The sequence below is a fragment of the Tyto alba genome, unplaced genomic scaffold (genome assembly GCF_018691265.1).
Source record: "Tyto alba isolate M040663 unplaced genomic scaffold, T.alba_DEE_v4.0 Super-Scaffold_14, whole genome shotgun sequence".
NCBI classification, from domain to species: Eukaryota; Metazoa; Chordata; class Aves; order Strigiformes; family Tytonidae; genus Tyto; species Tyto alba.
In genome coordinates this window covers 51555326-51576705 of record NW_024881276.1, presented here as the reverse complement: position 1 = coordinate 51576705, position 21380 = coordinate 51555326, and the positions used below count along the sequence as shown (strand labels likewise).

At 37.6% G+C, this 21380-nt stretch overlaps 1 protein-coding gene across 1 annotated transcript in view; it reads right to left on the bottom strand.

Annotated features, from left to right (window-relative positions):
• The window catches only part of LOC104356765 (ABI family member 3 binding protein), a 167546-nt gene that overhangs the window by 16052 nt on the left and 130114 nt on the right, over nt 1–21380 (bottom strand). Inside the window, exons 53-58 of the mRNA XM_042788519.1 lie at nt 21107–21202; nt 16298–16408; nt 13406–13489; nt 11953–12021; nt 10471–10683; nt 5546–5657 (exon numbers count right to left, since the gene is read on the bottom strand). Coding sequence (XP_042644453.1) covers nt 5546–5657; nt 10471–10683; nt 11953–12021; nt 13406–13489; nt 16298–16408; nt 21107–21202 — 685 coding nt within the window. The remainder of the gene's footprint in view (nt 1–5545; nt 5658–10470; nt 10684–11952; nt 12022–13405; nt 13490–16297; nt 16409–21106; nt 21203–21380) is intronic.

Below are 21380 nucleotides of genomic sequence, written 5' to 3'. Positions count from 1 at the left end.
GTGAAAAAACTGCAGGTCAGTGAAACCAATTTTAACAGAGCAGAAGATGCAGATAAGCACCATCATCACTACACACGAAAACAAAAACCACAGTAAGACCATTTCTACCTCAGGCCTCTTAAGGTTTATTACAAACAAGCACTTCAAGGAGTGAAATACTGAAAATGGTGGATAATAACCTTACCTTGGCTCACACATGGGAGATCTTGTTTGACTATCATTGTAGGAAAAGGTACTGCAATACTTTCTTTTTAAGGGCAGTTTTTAATGTAAAACTAAGAATAATTAAAGAGCACAGAGTCCTGGGAATGCCAATGAAACTAGGAGTTCCAGTTTGAGCAGCCTTGTGAGGAAACTCAAAACCAAGGGGCCTGTATGACTAGTTAGATGGAATATTACAGGTCTCACTCATCAAATGACCCCTTGGAAGCTGGACTGTAACTGCTGTAACCAAAACGATCAGTCCTGTAGTTCCGCTTTGACTGTTTTCCAAGCAGAATAAATGGTATATTTCTGAAACAAAAATGTGACAGTTTTCTCAGTGTAAAAATTGCAGAATTTCCATGTGGAGGATGAAAAATTAAACTGACAGATTACTTCATACTAGCACATCTCTTTCTCTCATTTTGATTTGATAAGAAATGAACGACATTTGCACTAACACACAAAACCACTTCAGCATGCATTAATGAAAATGGGCAAAACTGAGATTTACAAGATCAGAAGCTACCCCCAAGATACAATCATACAGTAATTTAGCTTGGAGAGTACCTACAAAGGTCATCTGATCCAGGCCCCTTTTCATGACAGGGATGACTTAAAAGTTACATTAGGTTGCTCAGGGTCGATCAACAAGCACAGTAGCTACAGACTCCCACTGCCTGAACAAGAGAGTAAAAACTGAGCAGCTCAGTACTTGGTTCAGACTAACTAGAAGAAGGATGAATGGAATTTGGCTGTTTCACTCATTTAATGAGTGAAGGACTAATTGAAGCATAAAGGTGGCAAAAACTGCAAAATATTTGGTGTGGGTTTAAGTGTGATACTGAAAAGAGGGCTGAGAAATGTGACCTGGATCTACTCTAAAATTCTTGGAAATAACATAAAGAGTAACAAAAGCTAACTGCAGTACAAAGTTGTAATCCACAGCTGTGTATATGTGATTATTAGATCACAGAAGCACATATATAATAGAAACGTTTAAGCAGAAGACATTCATAAAACAAGAGAACATTTTCCTCTTCAGACATCAGTTATACCCAATTAGCTATCTGTATATGTAAATAGTTATCTAGCTCACAAAGCATAACCACACTACATGCTTTGAGAGACTTCAGGTACAAGTTACAATCAAATGAAATTAAGCAGATTTCTAGATTGGACTCAGACAGCACCTTAGTGCCAGGAACAACAGCAGTTTCAAGAACTCTGACCAACCAAATAATGGATATCAAGATTTGAACTTTCCAGATTACTTAAACTATCAGAAGTTTTCTAAGATGTGATAGTGAAATATTGCAAGCATCACGCTTGGCAATTCTCCAGGTGAAAAAGAGGCCAATGTACTCATCCTACAAGGAAAAATCCTTTAAATGAATGTGACGCTGTTAACTGTCAGGCATGCTTTACTGCAAGAGAATGGCATGGATACAACGTGCCTTTTCTTGGGCAAAAAACAGGGATCTGAGCACTCCAACAAAATCACATTGTACAGGAGCCATTAGAACCCCTTTTTAAAAAAGAAATCAAGCAGTTGTGTTGGCAAGCAGCTGACTGAGCCCCACATTTATTTAAAGGGTGTATGTCCTCACAGTTAGACAGATTTTCGAATCACTCTTTTACTTTCATTGCAGAGTCTTGATGTCTTGCAATCAAGTCACCAAGAACACACAAAGCTGGCATAGAGCTTGTAAGACAAATGAGATATGACAAACTGTCATAATATATACAACTTCATTTGTTTAAAAGTAACCCTCACAAGTTGTTGTATGCCTATGAAAGTCCGTTTTCATTTCAATACTAGCACGGTATAAGTCTGTTAAAATCAAATACTTGATAACTGTACTGAAGTCAGAACTCCTTTCTTTTTCAGCCAGTTCATTTTTTTCTGGATCTAGTCACTTTTCAGACAGCTAAGTGGACACACAGAATACTACATGGTAACCCTCTGATTCAGAGAAATTTGTATCCCATTTAACTTCTATGTTTGTACTTACTGACAGTTGCAGTCACACATGCAATTTTTCATGTGAGACTAAGAGTCTCTCATTGCTGCCTCCCTAACACTGTCCAAGTTTCTTAAATATCCAAAGTCTGGCCATTAACTCCTAATCTTTAAAAGCTGCCTTGTCAAAAGGCCAGCTCAAAGAAAGACGGGTGTCTGGCTTACTGCAGAGCTTCCCAGAGGTGCAGCAGTATGACCTATTTGAAAGAAGAATGTAAAAGAGAAAAGCAAACAAACAGCGTGATCAGTTTTTCCCTGCTGCTTGTTCTGCCCTCTTCACACTGAAGAGTTGTTTGTCTTGCCTCCCTCTTGCTGGACGTGAGCAGTTAACTCATTAGCTTCTGGGCCAGGCACTAACATATCCTACCTGATTTACCTCAACAGGATGACAGACCTTGGGCAACGTGATTGCAGGCTATCTTTGTCATGTACTGCTCCTCAGGAGCACACATCTGGAGAATTACAGGCTTGAACTGTCTTGCTGCTAGGGGATCTTTCTGGTTAATTTACCCGTGGAGACTGAGATACCACATTCACAAACATTTTTATTCCTTTTGGAAAGTCTTTGCTTAGGTCTGTCTGGTTTAGATCTGTCCTCATCTGTCTTCAGCTCTGAACACACTGAACCTTCACAGCAGCATAGGGGATTCACACAGCCTCACTGATGGCTTCAGGAAAGCTGGAAAAAATACACTCTTGAATTCAGCTTGTCAGCTTCGCCAAAGTGTTTCAAGGCCAAGAGGTTCTTGCCCTGTTAATCCACCTTCTGCTACTAAGCATATCTCTTTCCATATACTTGCTGGTAGTTTTGTAAATGTTGATCATTTGCGAGAGGGATTTCTTTTTCTCTTCCAAGTTTCTTTCCCAGCTCCACCTCTCCTGCAGCTTTAAGTCTAGTTATGGAAAAGTCTGCTTCCCAGTTTTAATGTATTACTTGATGAATTTGCAGACATTTCAGGGAACCTGTTAATTAATTTATTGAACTGGGTTTCATTGTCTCTCTTCGTCCTATTTTCAGTCAGCTTTGTCCACAGGTCCGTTTTCTTCATTTAGTGAGCAATCATCTCCTGACAGACATGAGACTTTTATTACGGACATACGCCATTCCTTGCAACACTGATACTGTCTACACGATGCCAGCTGTCTAAATCACCTATTTTCCCTGAATTTAGTGTGCCAACAAGCCTGGATTCAAATGGTAACAGTAACAAATTCTTGTGCTTCTGACAAAGCTCTGAAGGTGTCCTCAAAATTAGGAAACACACATTTTGAAATGAGAGTAATAAATCAGAGCCACTCTAAGAAGGACTTTACATCCTTTAAATCCTGTGAGACTTGAGGGACGTGCAGCACTGCAATTTGTATCAACGTTTCTCAATTGCTGGCAATGACCTTATGAGTCCAGAAAGACTTCCACTGTCTTTCCCTTTTGAGGTTGGGGGCTGGGGAAGGGGACAGTAGCCATGACCCCATCAGTGAGAAGTTACCCTTTAATGTTTCCAGTCAGCCTCCATTGGTGAGTACTGATCTCGTATCTAGCTTCTCGTAACAAAACTCACACTCCAAAATACAGCTTTTCTCCATGGTCTTTGGTCTGCTCTTGCTTACCAAAACCTGAAAATCCCCTCACAGGATTGACAGAATTGTTACTAATTAAAGTTAAAAATCAACTTATCTGCTTCTGCATAGCTCCTGCCTTCCTTACGACCTTTCCAGTGGTTCTAGCTGGGTCTTGCCTGCCTCCATCTTGCTTCTTTTCTGAAGAAAGAGCAGTCTAAAAATGCATTTCTCTTTTGGCCATCTGGACATTGCTCTTAGTATCAAGGACTTTGCTTCCACGTCTCTTCTACGCTTAACCAAATCCATCCTATTTCTGCCACCATATGTGACTCAAAGAATTCAAGCGGGTAATGGAGGAGAAACTCATAAAGAACATACAGTTCTTTTCAAGGATGCAACTGTATTATTTCAAAATCAGAACTGAAATGAAAACACAAACAGCACAGCCTGACAAGTTTAGCGGCACTTACTGCCTTAGTCACTGCTCCAGAAATACACTGTTTTTCTGTCACTTTTAAGCCTTCTCAACTGATTGAGGAACTGATTGAGGAAACTCATGCTTGGTCTCCAGTTGTATTGGTAACATATCCTAATTGTCTCTTAACAAGACAGAACAACATAGCTGCAAGTTCACCCTTTGACAAGCCACAAGCCTTTAAGAAATAACAGATAATCTTGATGCAATACACACCAATTCGAGCCCATCTTAACAGTTTTGGAGTCTCTCAAAGAAGCTCTTTTTGGGTATTACAATTTCTCCTAGCTTTTATTTTCCATTTCTCTTCCCTTCCATTTTCTGCAATAGTTCCTCGTTCTTCCTCTAGGAGCTGCAGGTCACACGTACATGAGCTAAGAACCAACACCCCAGATTAAACCACACATTGCCTAAAAGTAAAGGTTCAAGATGGGTTCTATGCCGAATTTTGTTCTGTGTTGCCAATTTAAAGATAATAATAGAAAAGGGCAGTTTATATGAAACAGAAAAATCCAGTTACCAAAGCCAAATGGATGGTCTTACAGGAAAAAAACATGTCATTCATTAACTTTCTGATGCAATCAATAACCAACAGAAACAGAAGTCAAGTGGTTTTCTTTCCTGCTCTGAATTTTACCACAAAAAGAACAATTTTTGATGAGATTTTTTTTTTTAGAAGAATGATAATGCTTATTTGTAGTAGTTCCATCAACTGGAATTCACTGACACATTTTTAACTTGTCAGCTGTTTTGAGACACTAAAAGAAAACTACATACACAGGACAAATGTTATCTTTCCTCTCCATGGTGCAATGCTATAGTCAAGCTTCATACAGTGGCCCAACTTGCATTCCAGTATTTGAATGAACATGCATCTAAATAAGAAAGCAGCCTATGTCAGTTGTGCCCAGTATCCTTGAACCCCAGAGAGAGACAACCGCACATATAAATCTTGATCCCATATATCAGGTTAATGTTTCTTGTGTTCATATTTTTTCTTTATCTGCTAAATTCAAGAGATAATCTGATAAAAAGCAGTAAATTTTCTTACATTTGACTGTTAATCTTCCTGACAGAACAGGTCACTACTGCAGTTTGTCCAGACCATAAATACTCTTGGAAATTTCCTACAGATTCCTCAGATGTGTCTTATCTGTTAGCTTAGAAGGATGCAAAACTAAAGCATTCTTTTTGGTCTTTTATAGATATGTATTTTCATTTGAAGTGGCAGACAACTGAGAGTGTAAATTAGTTGGATTAACTCAGAAAATTAATTATTTAATTACCTTGTGTCAGGTTTTAGGTTTTCCACAGTAGAATGGGTTTGATTTGTAGTGATAATCGATTTCTCCTTTTCACCATCACTTACTCCATTTTCAGTGGACACAACCTCATACTCTGGAAAATTACAGTAAAGAGAAATTTGCTTAAATAACAGCTCTTACTTAAGCTTCTTCCTTACTCTCTCTTTTCTCATCTGATTTCCACTCCTACTGTCTAATAGGCTGTAACGACATCTTGTGTGAACCAGTATTGACATTAGTATGCTAAAATAGTTAGGAAAGAGAGGTCAAATTCCAGATTGCCGAGTGCCTAGCCTCTCATCCTTTCTCGTACTTCAGTTATGGGATAGAGGGTACTCGACATCTCACCTCTGCCCAAAAGCACACCAGTGACAAAATTCCAAACACAAATAAGTATAAGCATTCTGCAGTTTGAATGAAAAAGCATCAAAGATGAAAGTACAGTTTCTAAATGCTTATACCTTGATTAACTTAAAATAAGACCTGTATTTTTAAGATTTCCAAAGGAAGCTGCCCAACTAACTTGGACTGTACACTTACGGAATCTGACAGTTTAGAATGAAATAATTTTGCATAAATTTATTTCTGTATTTATATGATTGATAGAGTCTTACTACCTACTTTTCATCTCACTGGGATGTGTCATCACGCGGAAGCCATGCTCTGAACAGGGAATTAACAACAGATGTTTGGGAAGAAGACACCCCTTCAGCCATACTCCTGTCCAAGATCTTGTCTCTCTCTAGCAGGCAACCTCTGTCCTGATTCGTAACAGCCTCTTTAATAAACACACTGCATACATATATTGCTAATTGTCCTCTCCTTGCAAAGCAATTCACAACCTCCCCAGCCCCTTCCTTTCCCCTTCCTAAAACCTGTCTATAATACCAAGTGCAGCTTCAGTAATTGTAAGCTAGCAAAGGAGAATATTTTCAAAGAATATTTGCAATGAGCATTTAGATCTATAGCACAATAAATAAAGCAGGTATTATACCATGAGGACAGAGACTACCTATCAACAGCTGCAAAACCTTTAGAAAACTACTTTTTTCCCTGTTTTTTTTTTTTTTTTTTTTTTCCCTAATGATACTATTCATTTTTGAGTTCTTAACTAAATGCTAGCAAGCTGTAGGGCTTTTTTTTTTTTTCTAAACTTTTTAGTTCTCAATACAAGGAGGCTCGTTCATTGTCAACACAGAAAGATCAAACATCTGCAAAAGGATTTCAGTGTTAAAACTCTCTTAATTGTTGCTGGACTCTCAGATCCTCACTCCTAGTAAAGGTAGGAGATGTATATGTAAATGAGTATACACACGCAAATTGACCCAATTTTGACCTCAGCTGAGCAACTGCGGCTTCCTTTGCACTCTTCTATGAAAAAAGCAGCTATCAAAACTGCTGGGGCAAATTACGTAAGACAATGCAATTATGTGGAAGTGCAGAGCAGACCTAAAAAATTATGTTCTAAAATTCCAAGCTTCTAAATCACAGCAATTCAATCTGAGCAATTATATACATGTATGCACATGCGAATTTCAGATTTACTGCAACAGTTTCAAAAGGAACCTCCACACAGCAACTTTTTATCTTTACCTTTTAATAGACTCTGTTATTTAGAACATATACAGAGCAACATAAAACTTTCCAATAGGTTTAATAGTATGTCAGAAAGTCATCACGAAGGAAGGAATTACTGCTAATACTGAACATTTCAAAATTTCCATGTTCAGAAGTCTTCTTCCACAACGGTCACCCATGAACAGCAAAAGACCAACCACTGCCTTTTAAAAACAAACTCATGGACCTGTGCAGGAATGGGTGTCTCAGATGGTGGGTGGGGGTGGGAAAGGAAAAAAAAAAAAGTAGGTAGAGGGCTTTTACTTTAGATCATTTGTTCAACTGGGACCATGATGCAACAATCAAAGACATGAGAATTTACAGTTTGTATGTATCTGTGTAGAACATATCTGTGTTTTCTCTCTATGAATTTCTTTTTTGTCTTTTAAAGATAGAAAAAGACCTTTTCCTGTATAGCCACCAAGGGCTGAGTGAACCATGGAGATAAAAAACACACAAAAGCCCTTACTCACCCTAATTAAGCCTCATAAGAGAAATTATGTCTATTAGAAAGCATGGGAGAGAGAGTGGATATCCACTGCCTTAGGTACATCCAGATAGAGAATGAGTAGGTAACTTGACAGGAATTCAAACTTTTTGCCTTCTGCCAGCACCAATCAATATGTGATTTGAACTTGTTAATTCATTCAAATTGGAAAAGAAAACATAGCACATGTGAACGGGCATACAAACATGTGCACGCACACACACAAAGAACTACAGAGTGTATCCAGTAACCTGCCTGTTACTCAGTGCATGAGTCTCAGCACACAAGAAAACAAACTGCCCTACATTTCTGTGGCAACACAACAGGAGTAGCAGAGCACCAGCAAAATGGTCTTGGTCCCTGACATTTGCAGCCTTTATGAAAATGACAAGGTAAGCTTGATCACTGTTTTGATTATTATTTGTCAGATCTTTCCATTACTAAAGTACATTTTTTTTGGAATACCCAATACTATGAAACCCCTTTTGCATAGCTAAAAGTCAAGCAAAGTAACCATTTCAGAAAAATGGCTCAACAAATTACATTTTCTGTTTCCACAGTTGTGTCTGAAACAGTGCATTAAAAAAAAGATGTGATGCCTAAATCAGATGATTGAAAAAACATGTATAAACTACAAAAATAAAAAGAGATGACAGAAAACTTGATTTAAGACATACTGGCGCCAATATGAAATGATCACTGATTTCATAAAATGGAATTCAATGCCTTCTCTTGAATTCAAAAAGTGTCCTTGGATGAGTCATTAACTGAGGAATTTTTTGAAGTTAAGACGAAGGAGACAAGCTCAATGACAGTATTTGTAAGCCACAGAATTCAAACATTTTGTATTACACACTGAAGTTAAAAAGAATTAAGATGGTATTTATGGGAAAGAAGTTACATCTAGATAGGAAGATAGCTAGATTGAAAACTAAAGTTTCTCTCAGTGAAGCAGAATGAGTATTAGTCACACATTCTGCAGAAGGTCGTAATCTTTTCTGGAATGTGGAAGGGTATGCTAGGTGTCTCAGTTATCACAGAACAGTCTTATAGAAGAGAAGAAACTTCACTTTTACAAGTGCTGACTACAACTGAACAGGGAAAGGGTTTCCACCTAAAGCCTTAGCAGAAACAGTGAGTGTTGCTTGTTCTGTATTTCACAACACGCATTGAAAAAGAAAGGAAATAGTATCAGAAGGCAGTTAGGCCTTGCTCTCATCATTAGATGATGTGCTCTGACAGTTTTACCAGCTATAGTGGAAATGCTTTTCTATTTTTGCAATACAAATGATTGTACTGCAGTGGGTTCATTAAAATACTCATGAAAAACAACAGGTTTACTTCCAAGAAAACATGCAGATTAAATGACGTTATCTGATCTAATCAAATGAAGGACTGGTCTGTGGAGGAGGCTTCCAAACAACAACTGCAACAAAAAGAAGCATTGAAGAACTGCCCAGAATGGGGAGTGTTCAGAGAGAGCCTATCCTCAGCCTAATTCTAGGGTTAGCCATAAGCTCACACTTCCTCTTCTTCCAGGATGAAGCATTATCATGGAATGCAAGCCAGGTAATCATTCTTTTCTCTTGTTGGTACTTTTTATTAGCCTACAGTCTCTTTCTATTCCCCTCTTAATCCAGTAGAAGGACTAAATTTCTTCCTCTTTCCCAGAAGAAAAAAGTGCAGGCTAATTTTTGTTTTGAGTGTCCCTTTGGTTTTGCATTTATTATTTTTCAAAACAGTGGGGAAAGCAAGAAAGAACAGAGGGTAAACCTAGTAATTATTTCTAGAAAATCAAGGAAGGACTAATTTGGGCAAGAAAGTGGCCTTTCTTGTGAGTCATCTAATTATACCCCTGCATTGAAATCTCTCATGACATGCATATGCAACAATATCTGAAAACATCCCACTTACATGCTAAAGTCAATGGCTAATGATCAAGTCTTAGTCCTCACAGATCCTAGTTTTAGCTGTTCTATTCACCTGCAGTGCAACACAGCCAAGTCCATTTGGCCATGGCTGTCATGAGCCAGTGATTTTTCAAAGCAAAGTTTTATGTCTATGGTAAAAACAAAGGCCATTTTCCTGACAGTATGTAAGAACCATAATTTTCAGTTGTTAATTAATTTAAACGTTCAGGTTTGGTAAGCTTGTGTTGATATACAGAAAATGACAGAAAAATTATGAATGGTTGTCTTGCATGCTTATGTGTCTATGTACTGATTCCTGCATGACGCATGAGGATTTATTCTCAATACAAAAACTTTCATGTGGAAATGAAAAAAGCAAGTAGATTCTTTTAACATAGAGAGCTTGGTGATCCTATGGTGGGTACAGCAAGTATTATGCTGGCAGAGTTCTACTGATTTATTAGGTGGATGTAAGGTTTCACTGTGTCTGGCCCACTGATCAATAACATCCTCAAGTCAAGAAAAATGTCCATTTTACATGTATGCATCTATACCAGAAAGACTACCTTCATATTGCTGGAACTTCTTGACTAGTTCTTTCTAGATCCTGTACACAGAGAAGCCAGAAATTATGAGAAGATAGAGAGTCATACTTCTTAAGTATCCTTTTGTGTCATCGCTGACACCCATGTTATAGTTCTGAAAATCTCGTTCTAATCTACTAGCATTTTCTTATCCACACTGGCGTTGACAGTAGCACAACATAAAAGCACTAGGGTGTAAGACTCCCTTGGAAATAAAATATTCTTTAAAAGGCATAAAACCAGTGTGACAGTAAAATTAAGCTGGAAATACTGTATTCTGATACAATGGAGGAAAGAAATCAAACCAACCTGTAACAGTGTCATTGTCTGGTTTTTCCCAGTCCAATATGACAAAAGTTGGACAGCCCTCAACAGTCACCACTGTGAGATTGGTTGGAGGATTTTGTGGAGGACGAGTAGGTTCTTCCTTGCTTCCCGCTTCTTCTTGAGGAAAATGTTCAAGAGAGCTTGTGATAGAGCAAGGCACATCATCATCTTTCTTCATGTACTTGACATGTGGGGCTAAAAGCAATAGGAAAGAGCTGCTATTCAATACAGAGTGGTTTTACAATATGTCAATGCCATTTTACCTAGTGCACAACTTCCATCTTAGGGCACCAAGTAAAAATCTGCACAACAAGTCAAACATAAATGTTTAACAATAAAAAACATATATTCAATATTAAGCTGCTTGTTGGGTTTTTTATTGTTGTTAGAGCTGGAATCAGCACTGCCTTCACCCCCTTCCCATTGGCACCACTGATGAACCATCCCTCTGAAGGTATTAGTGGGTGATACACACTGTTTGAAAGACTTCACTTCTGTCATAAAATAGGAAAGTTGACTTCAGTCCTTCTACTGTAAAATGACACTACAATTTCATTTGCAGCTTTTGAGTGCCATGCTAATACAAAGACATAATGCCCATCACCACTTTGTTTCACCAGAAAAAGTAACAGTTTCAGTCCAGAGTCTTTCCATCATCAAACTTGCAGTTTCTAAAGTGACTGTCAAAATCTGAACCATTTTCAGTGGTACAGGACCAAACCTTGAAACAAACATTCTGAGGCAAACATCTACTCAATCAAAATTAGGAAGATTACTGAAGACAAACACATTAGTTCTAAAATGAAAACTACTGGATGTAAACAATAAACTCTTGCAAGAAAGTGTCTTAAGAAATGTAGTGTACCAGGCCAAGAAATGTACCAGACCAAGGAAAAAAACCTGAAAAATCTTTTGGTACAAAAGCAGTTCTTCCTGTCATCTCACCTGGTTACACTCTCTAGATTACTGCAACAACAATAACTTGATTACTTTATCATCTAGTCTAATATATGTTACCATGTTACTAGATTATCTAAATGTGCACAGCCTGGAATGAAAGGTGAGGCATATATGATGGGTAAATATCCCTTATGGTAAGGTGTGCTGATATGGGGGCAATACCTTTCCAGGTATGCTTGCAAGCCCACGGGAAGATCTTAATCTGGTTTGGTGGAACGCGAACAGTGCGCAGTTGTACTACTGCTGGCTCACAGGAAGAGTCACAACATGTTTGTGGGTGAGCCTATAAACTAGGAGGTGGTAGGAGGGAAGAAAGCAAAAGTAGAATTTAGTTAAGAATAAGCTGATAGTCTGCACTACTGCCCTTTCATCTGACACTAAAATGAAACAGAATCAAATGAAATTTTGGCCTTTGAATGACCAAAGAGGATAATTTTGATGCAAGGTAGGTCAGTCTTCATATATTCCCCCAAATAAAAAATACTACAACTATTTAAATCCTACCTTGGTACCTTGGTTTGCCTGAAGAATCTGTTTCTGATGTAGGAATTGAGCTGAAGACAGTTGCATCAACTGTGGGAAACACAGTTATAATTTAATTTGCAATAAATACAAAGTTTTAGTCTTAAAACTGCAGCATTTCACAGTTCATTTGTCATCTTAAATCATGGTAGAGCTCTTCCATGGTAGACGTTTGCTGCCAGATCTGTCTTTTCCTTTTAAGGACTCCATTTTGTCTGTGATGCTGAGTAAGCCCCATACTTACCTGCTAATGTAAAGATAGCTATAATCAAATGACTGACTTCATGGCTGCTGCTGGATTCAGTTGCAATATATGCAAAACTCTCTTTAGACCCTTTAAAAATTATCTTTTTGCACTGTACTGGCTGTTTAGCTTGGAGCTTCCTTCATGTTCATAGAATATATAGGACTACTATGTTGTCTCATGACCTTCTCTAAAAATAGCAAAAAGGAAATCACAATTGCTGTCTCCAGAGTGTACAACCCCCCAAAAATTTGAAGGAAATTGAAGGCAAACACATTGGTGAACAGGAATGTGCTATAGCAGTCAGGATTCATGACACCAGTGTTGTGTTAAATAGCCATTATACTGAACAAAATCTTCTCTTAGATGCAAATACTACAATGGACCTCAACAGACAAAACACAATATATTCACAATAAGCATTTTTTAATAAATCTAGCATCCAGCTTGCTTTACTGAGCTCTAAGGGTCACAGTGAGTTCATGATCATTATAAGGAGACAAGAATTTCAGTATTACTATAAATCTAGGAAAATTAGAAACAGCATATTTTATGACAATATTCCTAGAGCTGCATATTTTGGCTCAAAAATTCTAAGCACACCTTCCTCCAAACCCATTCTTGTATAAGGAGATTTAGGTCTGAACTTGTAGTTAACTCCTAATTTTATGACGGCAAAATTACCAACTAACCACTATGTTTACCCTATTACATTCTTTTTCTATTTAAACAGTGGCAGTTTGATCAGATAGCTAGGAGGATATCACAACCATGTTGAGCACAATCAGTCATGGTCAAATAATAATCTGAATTTATGTCCTGTGCAAAAATGTATGTTCAGAAAAAGAAGTGCCTTATTTACTCCCTTCACAGATTTAAAGTAGCCACTGAATAGTACTGAAAGCCTACTAAGCATGTATTGATTTCTGGGAAGATGCAAGGGCCGTCATGTTCTCATTTACCAAGGTGTGTATCAGCAGACAGCCAGATGAACTCAGTCAAGTTAGGAAAGTAGCAAAATGGCATGAAGGAAATCAGAATCACTCCAGATAGAATATTTCTTCTATTAAATATACAATGTATCAATATAGTTTAGGGAAGTGAAGAAAAAGAAAAAAAGGAAACCTTTATGTTCATGAAAAAAAAAAAAAAAAAAAAAAAAGAAACCAGAACTGTCTGTAATATGCTTACCATAATACTCTGGAGTTGCAAAAGCTGTTGGTGTCTTATATGACGTTCCTGTCCTCACTGGTGGTGTTGGTCCAGCAGATTTAGCTATAGTGACAGAAGGAGGAACTTGTGGCAACAAGCCATTCACTATTTAGAAGTGTGAAACAGCTTGCTAACAGATTTTCTAACAGAACTCAGATTTGTGACAAGTGCTTCATGAAACAAGTACTTTCATTTAAACTATGATATTCCCTCAAAATTTATACAAGTTTCCAGTTGGATTCAGGAAAGTTCAGAGTTTTCCTTATTGACAATATAACCTACTCCTGAAACCCAGTAAGAAAATTCTTTGCTACTTGGAGATTGTCTTGGAGGACTTAGGTCAGCTAGAATATGAGCTGGTTTAATGCACAGAACCATCGACACAGACTGGTAAAAGGATGCAAAATGACCAGCACTGACATTTCTGTTTCTCAGATAAAAAAGCACATTTCTTCATGAGTGGTAAGATTGAATAGCTGAAGTCAGCAATTGAAACTTGGATTATTCCCTCAAATATACATAAAGTCCTTTAATTTCTACTCTCAATACAGCATATATATTAGCAAGGCTGGAGCTGGAATGTGCAACAATAAACACTGAGTTCTTAGCTATGGTCTGCATTAAGAGTTTAACCACAGAACACTACTAGAGCTTCCACTAAATGAAATTAAGATGCACTACAAATGAAGGTAAGAAAAATGCAAACAAGTCCAACATTTTCAACATCTATAACACTACATGACCCAACCGAAAAAGCATTCTTTCTGAGCTGATCTATTCTGTAGCAGGCACTGTAAGTTTTGACAGAAACTGATTGATAGAGGCAACATTATCTCTCACAATTAAATAGCTATTTAAAAAATTATTTGAGATTATGTGACATTGCTTTTAGTCTTCAGCTGTTATCACCTAATAAAGAAAACAGTTTCTAAGAGGCAAACAACCCATGGTAAAGGATGTCTTGATTGCTTTCAAAAGAGCTGTGAAAGACAAGAAGTACATTCACAAAACATGCAGATACTCCCAAGATAGCCACTTCATGTCTGTGAAATCAACCCACTAAAAGTCAAGAACTACATAATGTGGTTACTTTCCCTGCATATATAATACAGCAGAACATGGTGACTGAAGGTAGAACTCTGGTGAACCAAGTTTAAAACAACAAAAATGCCTACCTTCCATTAATTTCCTTAAAAAATGAAAATTTATTAAGATTCTCATAATAAAGATTCTCTCCCCACTTTCCACTAACTTTCCTAATACAGTGGAAATTTATTAAGATTCTCACTACAGTCCAGTTTCACAAAGGTTCTGGAACTCTCTTGTTTCCTTTTTTTCCCATTCAGGAGATTTCTAATGTCTGCATAGAAACCTCCTCATAATACTTACCCACTGGATGAGTAAGAAAGATGCAAGTAAGGAATTAATCACGGTGTTAATGAGAAAGAGAAACAGGACAGAATGATGAAAGGGAAAATCCAAGAACAACATTGAGGCAAATTTTTCCTGTTAGTACTGTGGAACAGTCTCTCCAGGGAACCAGAAGAAACTCAAATATGACGCTTAAAACTAAGCTGGATAAAACACTGGGAAACACAGAAAAAGGAAAATCTGCTACTGGCCCCACAAGGAAGAACCAGATCGTCTAACTGATTTATTCCATCTTGAATGCCTAGGAGGGTATGGCAACTACTGACTACCACATAACCTGGCCTCTAGCATACGGAAAAAGGGTGAAATTTCAAAGCACTGGTAAATTAATTAGATACTTAATGGAGAAAATTAACATAGAGCCCATTACAAGCAAAAGAAAATGTATCAGGTCAACATTTTTTTTATGCTACAGCTTAAGACTGACAATGTCTGATGTTCTGTTGTAGCTATTACTAAGGAAACACCACCTGTCAACAAGTAGAGACACAACATTTCTATCTTGGCTCTGCTGTTGAGTAAATATACAGCTTGTTTCATCCAGCTTGGAGATTCTTGCTTCTAAATCTGCTGTACAAAATACTAAAGAATTATTTAGGTCTTTAGTGTTTTAATAGCACACAAAGCTCCAAATGAAACAAACCAAAAAAAGCCAAAAGGAAATACAGCAGAGCAAGACCTTCATATTTCCAGTGAACTACAGAGAGCAATATGAAGGGGGAAGCGTTTCTCATGATGCTAAGCATAGTGAGATGATAGTTTCTGACTACCTAGAATAACATTAGCCAAAGGATTCTTATATAGTATCCACAGACAAAACATACATAAGGATATTGAATATCAGCTTCAAGATAACATTAAAATAAAATAGGAAATGTGAAAGTTTCTGAGTGCTCTTACACTGATACGGAGCACAGGAATGAAGCTAAGCTCTGCACGTGAAATAACTCAGCATGCTCGACCTCCCAGTGCAGTTAGTTTTCTGGGTGCCTTTTAGCTTGTTATTTGCAGTGGTTAATGGATGTGCCATATATGTGGGACAGAAGTTATTTACAAATAACCAGTTGGGAGTATGCACTGAAGTTTAATGTTCAATATCTCCCATCTGACACACATATTAAGTAACTGAAAATGCTATTAGTAGACATGAAATGTTCTTAAGGTTGATCTTCTTAAAGGATGACTTTTATTATGCTATTTTGCTTTCAGGTCCCTTACTAGGGATGATTTTGACATAACTAGGTTAGAAAAACAAAAGGAAAACAGAGTTTATGTATGAAGACAAAAGACACAAAGCCTGTATGTTCCAGAAGTCTAGTTTCTACAGATATCACAGATTAAAGAAAAAGAATTTATCCTATAAAATTATTCTATACCCTGCTAGTCAGTTCAGTATTATCTCACACATAATAAATATTTATGCTAAAAAGGTTGAGATACCTGGACTCCCTGGTTTACCAGTCACGGTGTTAGGAGGCAGAGGTTTTCTTCGCATTTGTGTAGGCTTGGCAGGAGGTACAGGAGGATGCTGAGGGCCAGGTGATATAGTTACTGAATGACATTAAAAGACCATGTTATTAATTATTTAACTTCAAATTCCATAAAGTCAGAAACACATTACAAGTTATAGTCTGACTCCTCAAACAATGTTTCATGTTTGATTTAGTATCAAAAGTGGAGAGGCGAGGTTAAGAGCTGAAATGAATTTTATTTTCAGCCTTAAAGTCTTTGGGAAGTGCGTGCCATGGAGTTTTAAACTAAGTTTACACTGAAAAAATGTAGCTACTTCACGATTTTCTACAAGTGTTTTAGCAATTCATTTTCTGTGTAGTTACTCATTTCTGTCAATGGTAATTTTCTGGCAACCAGCCAGAAACTTCTTCCCACAGTAAACACCACCTCAGCGTACCTGGAAACACCTTCAGTATCGTACTCAAAATTTCTCATCTTTTGTATTTTCTAACTGATAAAACTGGCCACCCTCAGCCTGAAGCAAAAGAGGTAGCAAAAAGGCAATTGTAATTAGGGACACTATCTTATGCTGTTTTAAAGTAAAAAATGAAAGAAGTCACTTTCACTTCATGTGCTGACATGGCTAGAGACAGTTGTGTTAGAAACTCCTGAAGCACCCGATTAGGTTGCTTCCATGTGCAGTTCCAGGCAGTATCTATTACATTTATCTGGTAAGGCCCTTTGGCAGTGAGATCTGAAAGGAAAACCAAAGACTCTTAATTCATACTTACAAAACATTCTACTATATTTTCCAGGCAACTCTAAAGGATTTTATTATGCAAAGGAAAGGCAAAGGCAAAGTTTTTTCTTCCACTATTCACCTTTGCACTTCTTTTCTTAAGAAACAAACAGGAGATATGTGCAACGCATTTATGTAACAAAAGACTTTTTGTACCTAATGGGAAAATCCTCAAGAGTAATATAATTCTAGTAAAGCTGCCAATGTCAACAAACATGTAAGTTGCCTGATACTGAGTTACTGGCTACACAGAGTACCTCAGGCCCCACATATCAGACCTTAGTTTACCCTAATGGAGTGACTGTGGGCGAGAAGGGAGCAGATCCAAAGATTCACTTGGGAAAGCCTTTTTAGAAATACAGTTTACAAACAGGAACATCTTCATCTTTCATTGTTCTCTTTTCCTTTTGGATTTGCGCAGTGACTTATAAAACACATTTTTTTAAAAATCCCTCAGATCAAGACAGGAAATAATGTTCTATCTTATTCAGGAAGACGTAATGAATTTGAAAATAACATCTGTAGGTTTCACATTCATTCCTAATCCCCAGATGGAGATGGAAAAAATGTGCCTAAAGACCTGAAAAAGGATAATAAATTTCTGTATATATGAGTCACCATGCCTTAGATTCTACTACATGGTAGTATCCATAATTAATTTTTCCCCCTGCTCATATTTAGGGAATGGGATTGTCTGAGATATTTATGGGGTAAAAATGTGCAAGTATTGACTTGTCAATGGTTACTGTTGTATCTTCTGAACAACACAACTGCAACAGTTACATGCAAGCCAAAACATCACATTCAGTGGACTGTGCCACAGTTGAATCTACTATACTGCACTCTGGAAAAACAAAAATCCCGACTCTTCCCTTCTACTACTTCCACAATGATTTGGGTGATGGTCTACGATGCTACCAAATCTAATTAACAATGTGTGGAGACTGAGCTTATAAACTAGGACACACAATAGATTCAGGGATTTTGTGACAGAACAGATTCTTGCAAGGACAGCAGCATGGTGAACTATTAGGATTTATTTAATTTCAGGGGATCTTTGTGGACCAGTAATGTATTTCCTTGACTCTATCACTCTTCTTCAAAAAGGAGGGTGTGCAGCCTTGTATGACAGACTCTTAACACATTAAGCTTAATTCTTGTGTACTGCAACCTATCTTTTTACTTTCTCATAAGTAGAATAAGTGTAAATTTTTCAGTTAACAGACACTAAGTGTTCAGAAAAAGTCAAAGTATTTAAAAGCAAAGTCAAATACTAGCTAGCTTACAGCAATATCTGATTAATCAGGGAGGTGATTAGAGACAGACAACATGGCTTCACAAGGGCAAACCATGCCTGACTAATCTGTTGGTGGCCTTTTACGATGGAGTGACTGTGTTGGTGGATAAGGGAAGAGCAACTGATGTCACCTCTCTTGACTTCTGCAAGGCCTTTGATATAGTCCGACATAACATCCTTGTCACTAAATTGGAGAAATATGAATTCAATATGAATTCAATAGAAAATGAACTGGCTAGACAGCCCATAGACTTGTCATCAATGGCTCCATATCCAAATGTAGATCAGTAACAAGTGGTGTCCCTCAGGGGTCTGTACTGGGACCAGTACTGTTCAATATCTTTACTGATGACACAGACAGTGGGACTGAGTGCACCCTAAGTAAGTCTGTGGATGACACCAAGCTGTGTGGTGCAATTGATATGCCTAAGGGAAGAGGTGCCATCAAGAGGAACCCTGACAGGCTGGAGAAGTGGGTCAATATAGACCTCATGAAATTCAACAAGGCTAAGTGCATGGTCCTGAACATGGGTTGGGGCAATCACCAGTCTCAGTACAGGCTAGGTGACAGATTCGGAACAATCCTGCAGAGAAGGACTTGGGATATTGGTCGATGAAAAATTAGATATGAGCTTACAATCAGCTTTCTGGGCAGCATCATCAAAAAAAAAAAAAAAAAAAAGTGTGGCCAGAAGGTTGAGGGAGGGGATTCTGCCCCTCTGCTATGCTCTGTTGAGACCTCCCTTGGAGTACTGTATCAAGTTCTAGGGTCCCTGGTACAAGAAAGACATGGAAATGTTAGAGTGGGTCTAGAGGAGGGGTCACAGAAATCATTAGAGGGCTGGAACACCTCTCCTATGAAGAAAGTCTGAGAGAGTTCAAGTTGTTTAGCCTGGAGAAGAGAAAGCTCCAGGGAGACTGTATTGCAACATTCGGTACTTAAAAGGGGGCTCATAAAAGAATGGAGAGAGACTTTTTACCAGGGCCTATAGTGATAGGACAAGGGGTAACAGTTTTAAACTGAAAGAGGGTAGATTTAGATTAGACATAAGAAAGAAATTCTTTCCTGTGAGGGTGGTGAGGCTCTGGCACAGGGTGCCCAGAGCAGCTGTGGCTGCCCCCTCCCTGGAAGGGCTCAAGGCCAGGCTGGACGGGGCTTTGAGCAACCTGGGCTGGTGGAAGGTGTCCCTGCCCGTGGCAGGGGGGGTGGAACTAGGTGATCTTAAAAGGTACCTTCCAACCCACATCATTCTATGATTCTCCAATTCTAAATTTTTATATACATATTAAGGCCTCATCAGAGAGCTAAGATCACAGAAGTATAGAAGAAAATTACAAAACAGTAGTAGCTAATTCCACAACCATATCCAACTGTCTTTTATGACTACAGTTCAAGGTATTGGCTTACTTCAAAGCTCTAAAAGCTTAACTTCAAGCATTTAATGTCATAAGATGAGTAAAAGCAGATGTAGATGTTCCTTCAAATCTATGTGCATAAAAAAACTTCCAGTGTCTACAAATCACAGGCTGGATTTACTTAAGTACACACCACTGCCCAACATTCAGTAACAAAAAATGCAGGGCCTCATCCTTGTTTTCAGTCCACAGTCTGCATCCAGCTACTACTAATAGTATATCACACTGGACTTAATCTTTGCAAAGTACAATCTTAAGATTGAATAAACTTTAAAAAGATAAAGCATCAGAACTCAGCTGTCAAGAAAGGCCCTTCTCTTTGTGCAGGTAAATTAGGTGCAAAGGAAATTCAGCAGGGATTAGAAGCAAACAGCAGTTTATAAATTAGTTAGAGGCATGTGTTTGTATCTGTGTTTTTAAATGTAGTAAAATGTTTTCGATGGAAAACCTAAATAAAAAGAGCAGCTGCAGCTGAATAGTGAATCCAAGGGTAAAACCAAAAAGATTTTATTTTCAGTCTGTTGTTATACCAGTAACAAAGCATAGCTAAAAACAAGCTCTATTCTTGGTTATGTTTGTGAAACAAAGAAATTTTTTAGATTTAAGGGTGTTTACATGTTTGTGTGTATGTACATGTGGCATACAAACACACTCTACACTACAATTTTTCAGCTGAAACAGAAAATTTCTAAGCTGACTAGAAAGAAGTGAAATACAAGATGTCTATTTTTAAAGGTCTGTTTTGGGAAACTGTTTTTCAGTAAAAATACTTTGATTGTTTTGAAAATATGATTGCAACACTTGCAAGAAAAGTGAAACTGACAAGCCTGTTATAGCACATATAAAAAACCCCGTAACCTTATTTACTCTACACTGTTATTTTGCTTTAAGCCTAACATTCTGATTTTCTCAACAATCCTAATTTTCAACGAAATTTTCTCATAAATGGGAGGACAATCTAGTTATGCATTCACGTTATTCTCTCTTGCTATGCAGAAATAATTAGTATGAAAATAATCAGCGCTTACAGTATTGTGGCTGTTTGATCATAAGGATACAACACCGGTGGTGGTAATTTTTAATGGCATATGTTAGTGACTAAGTAGTGACCATGAAATATTCTTATATCTCTTACTAGCATCCTGAGGCCAAGACAAGGTGTATTGATGAGGCTGACTAAGAATTATTTTCTCTTCTTAGTGGAGGTGCTTTTTGTGTAGGAAAGGTGATGGATTTATTTTTCATAACTGTTAAAAATTGCTATGTTGTCTTTTATTAATCTTACCAGAAATTGTTTTTTCCCAGGTATTACTATATTCCAAAGGTTTTTCCACATCCACGCCAATTTGTCTGGCAATATCCTCAGGTATATATACATCACCTGTGAAATAAAGGAAATTAAATAAGTATCTGCAGTACAGTACCAAGTCATGGAATACTTGTATATTGCATATGTTCAAACTCTAGCTAACTTTAAGTGTGAAACTGGCATATATGGCCCACCTATGTTTTTACTGATAACTTAGTGATATCCGTTATCTTCCTTATTCAAGAAGGTG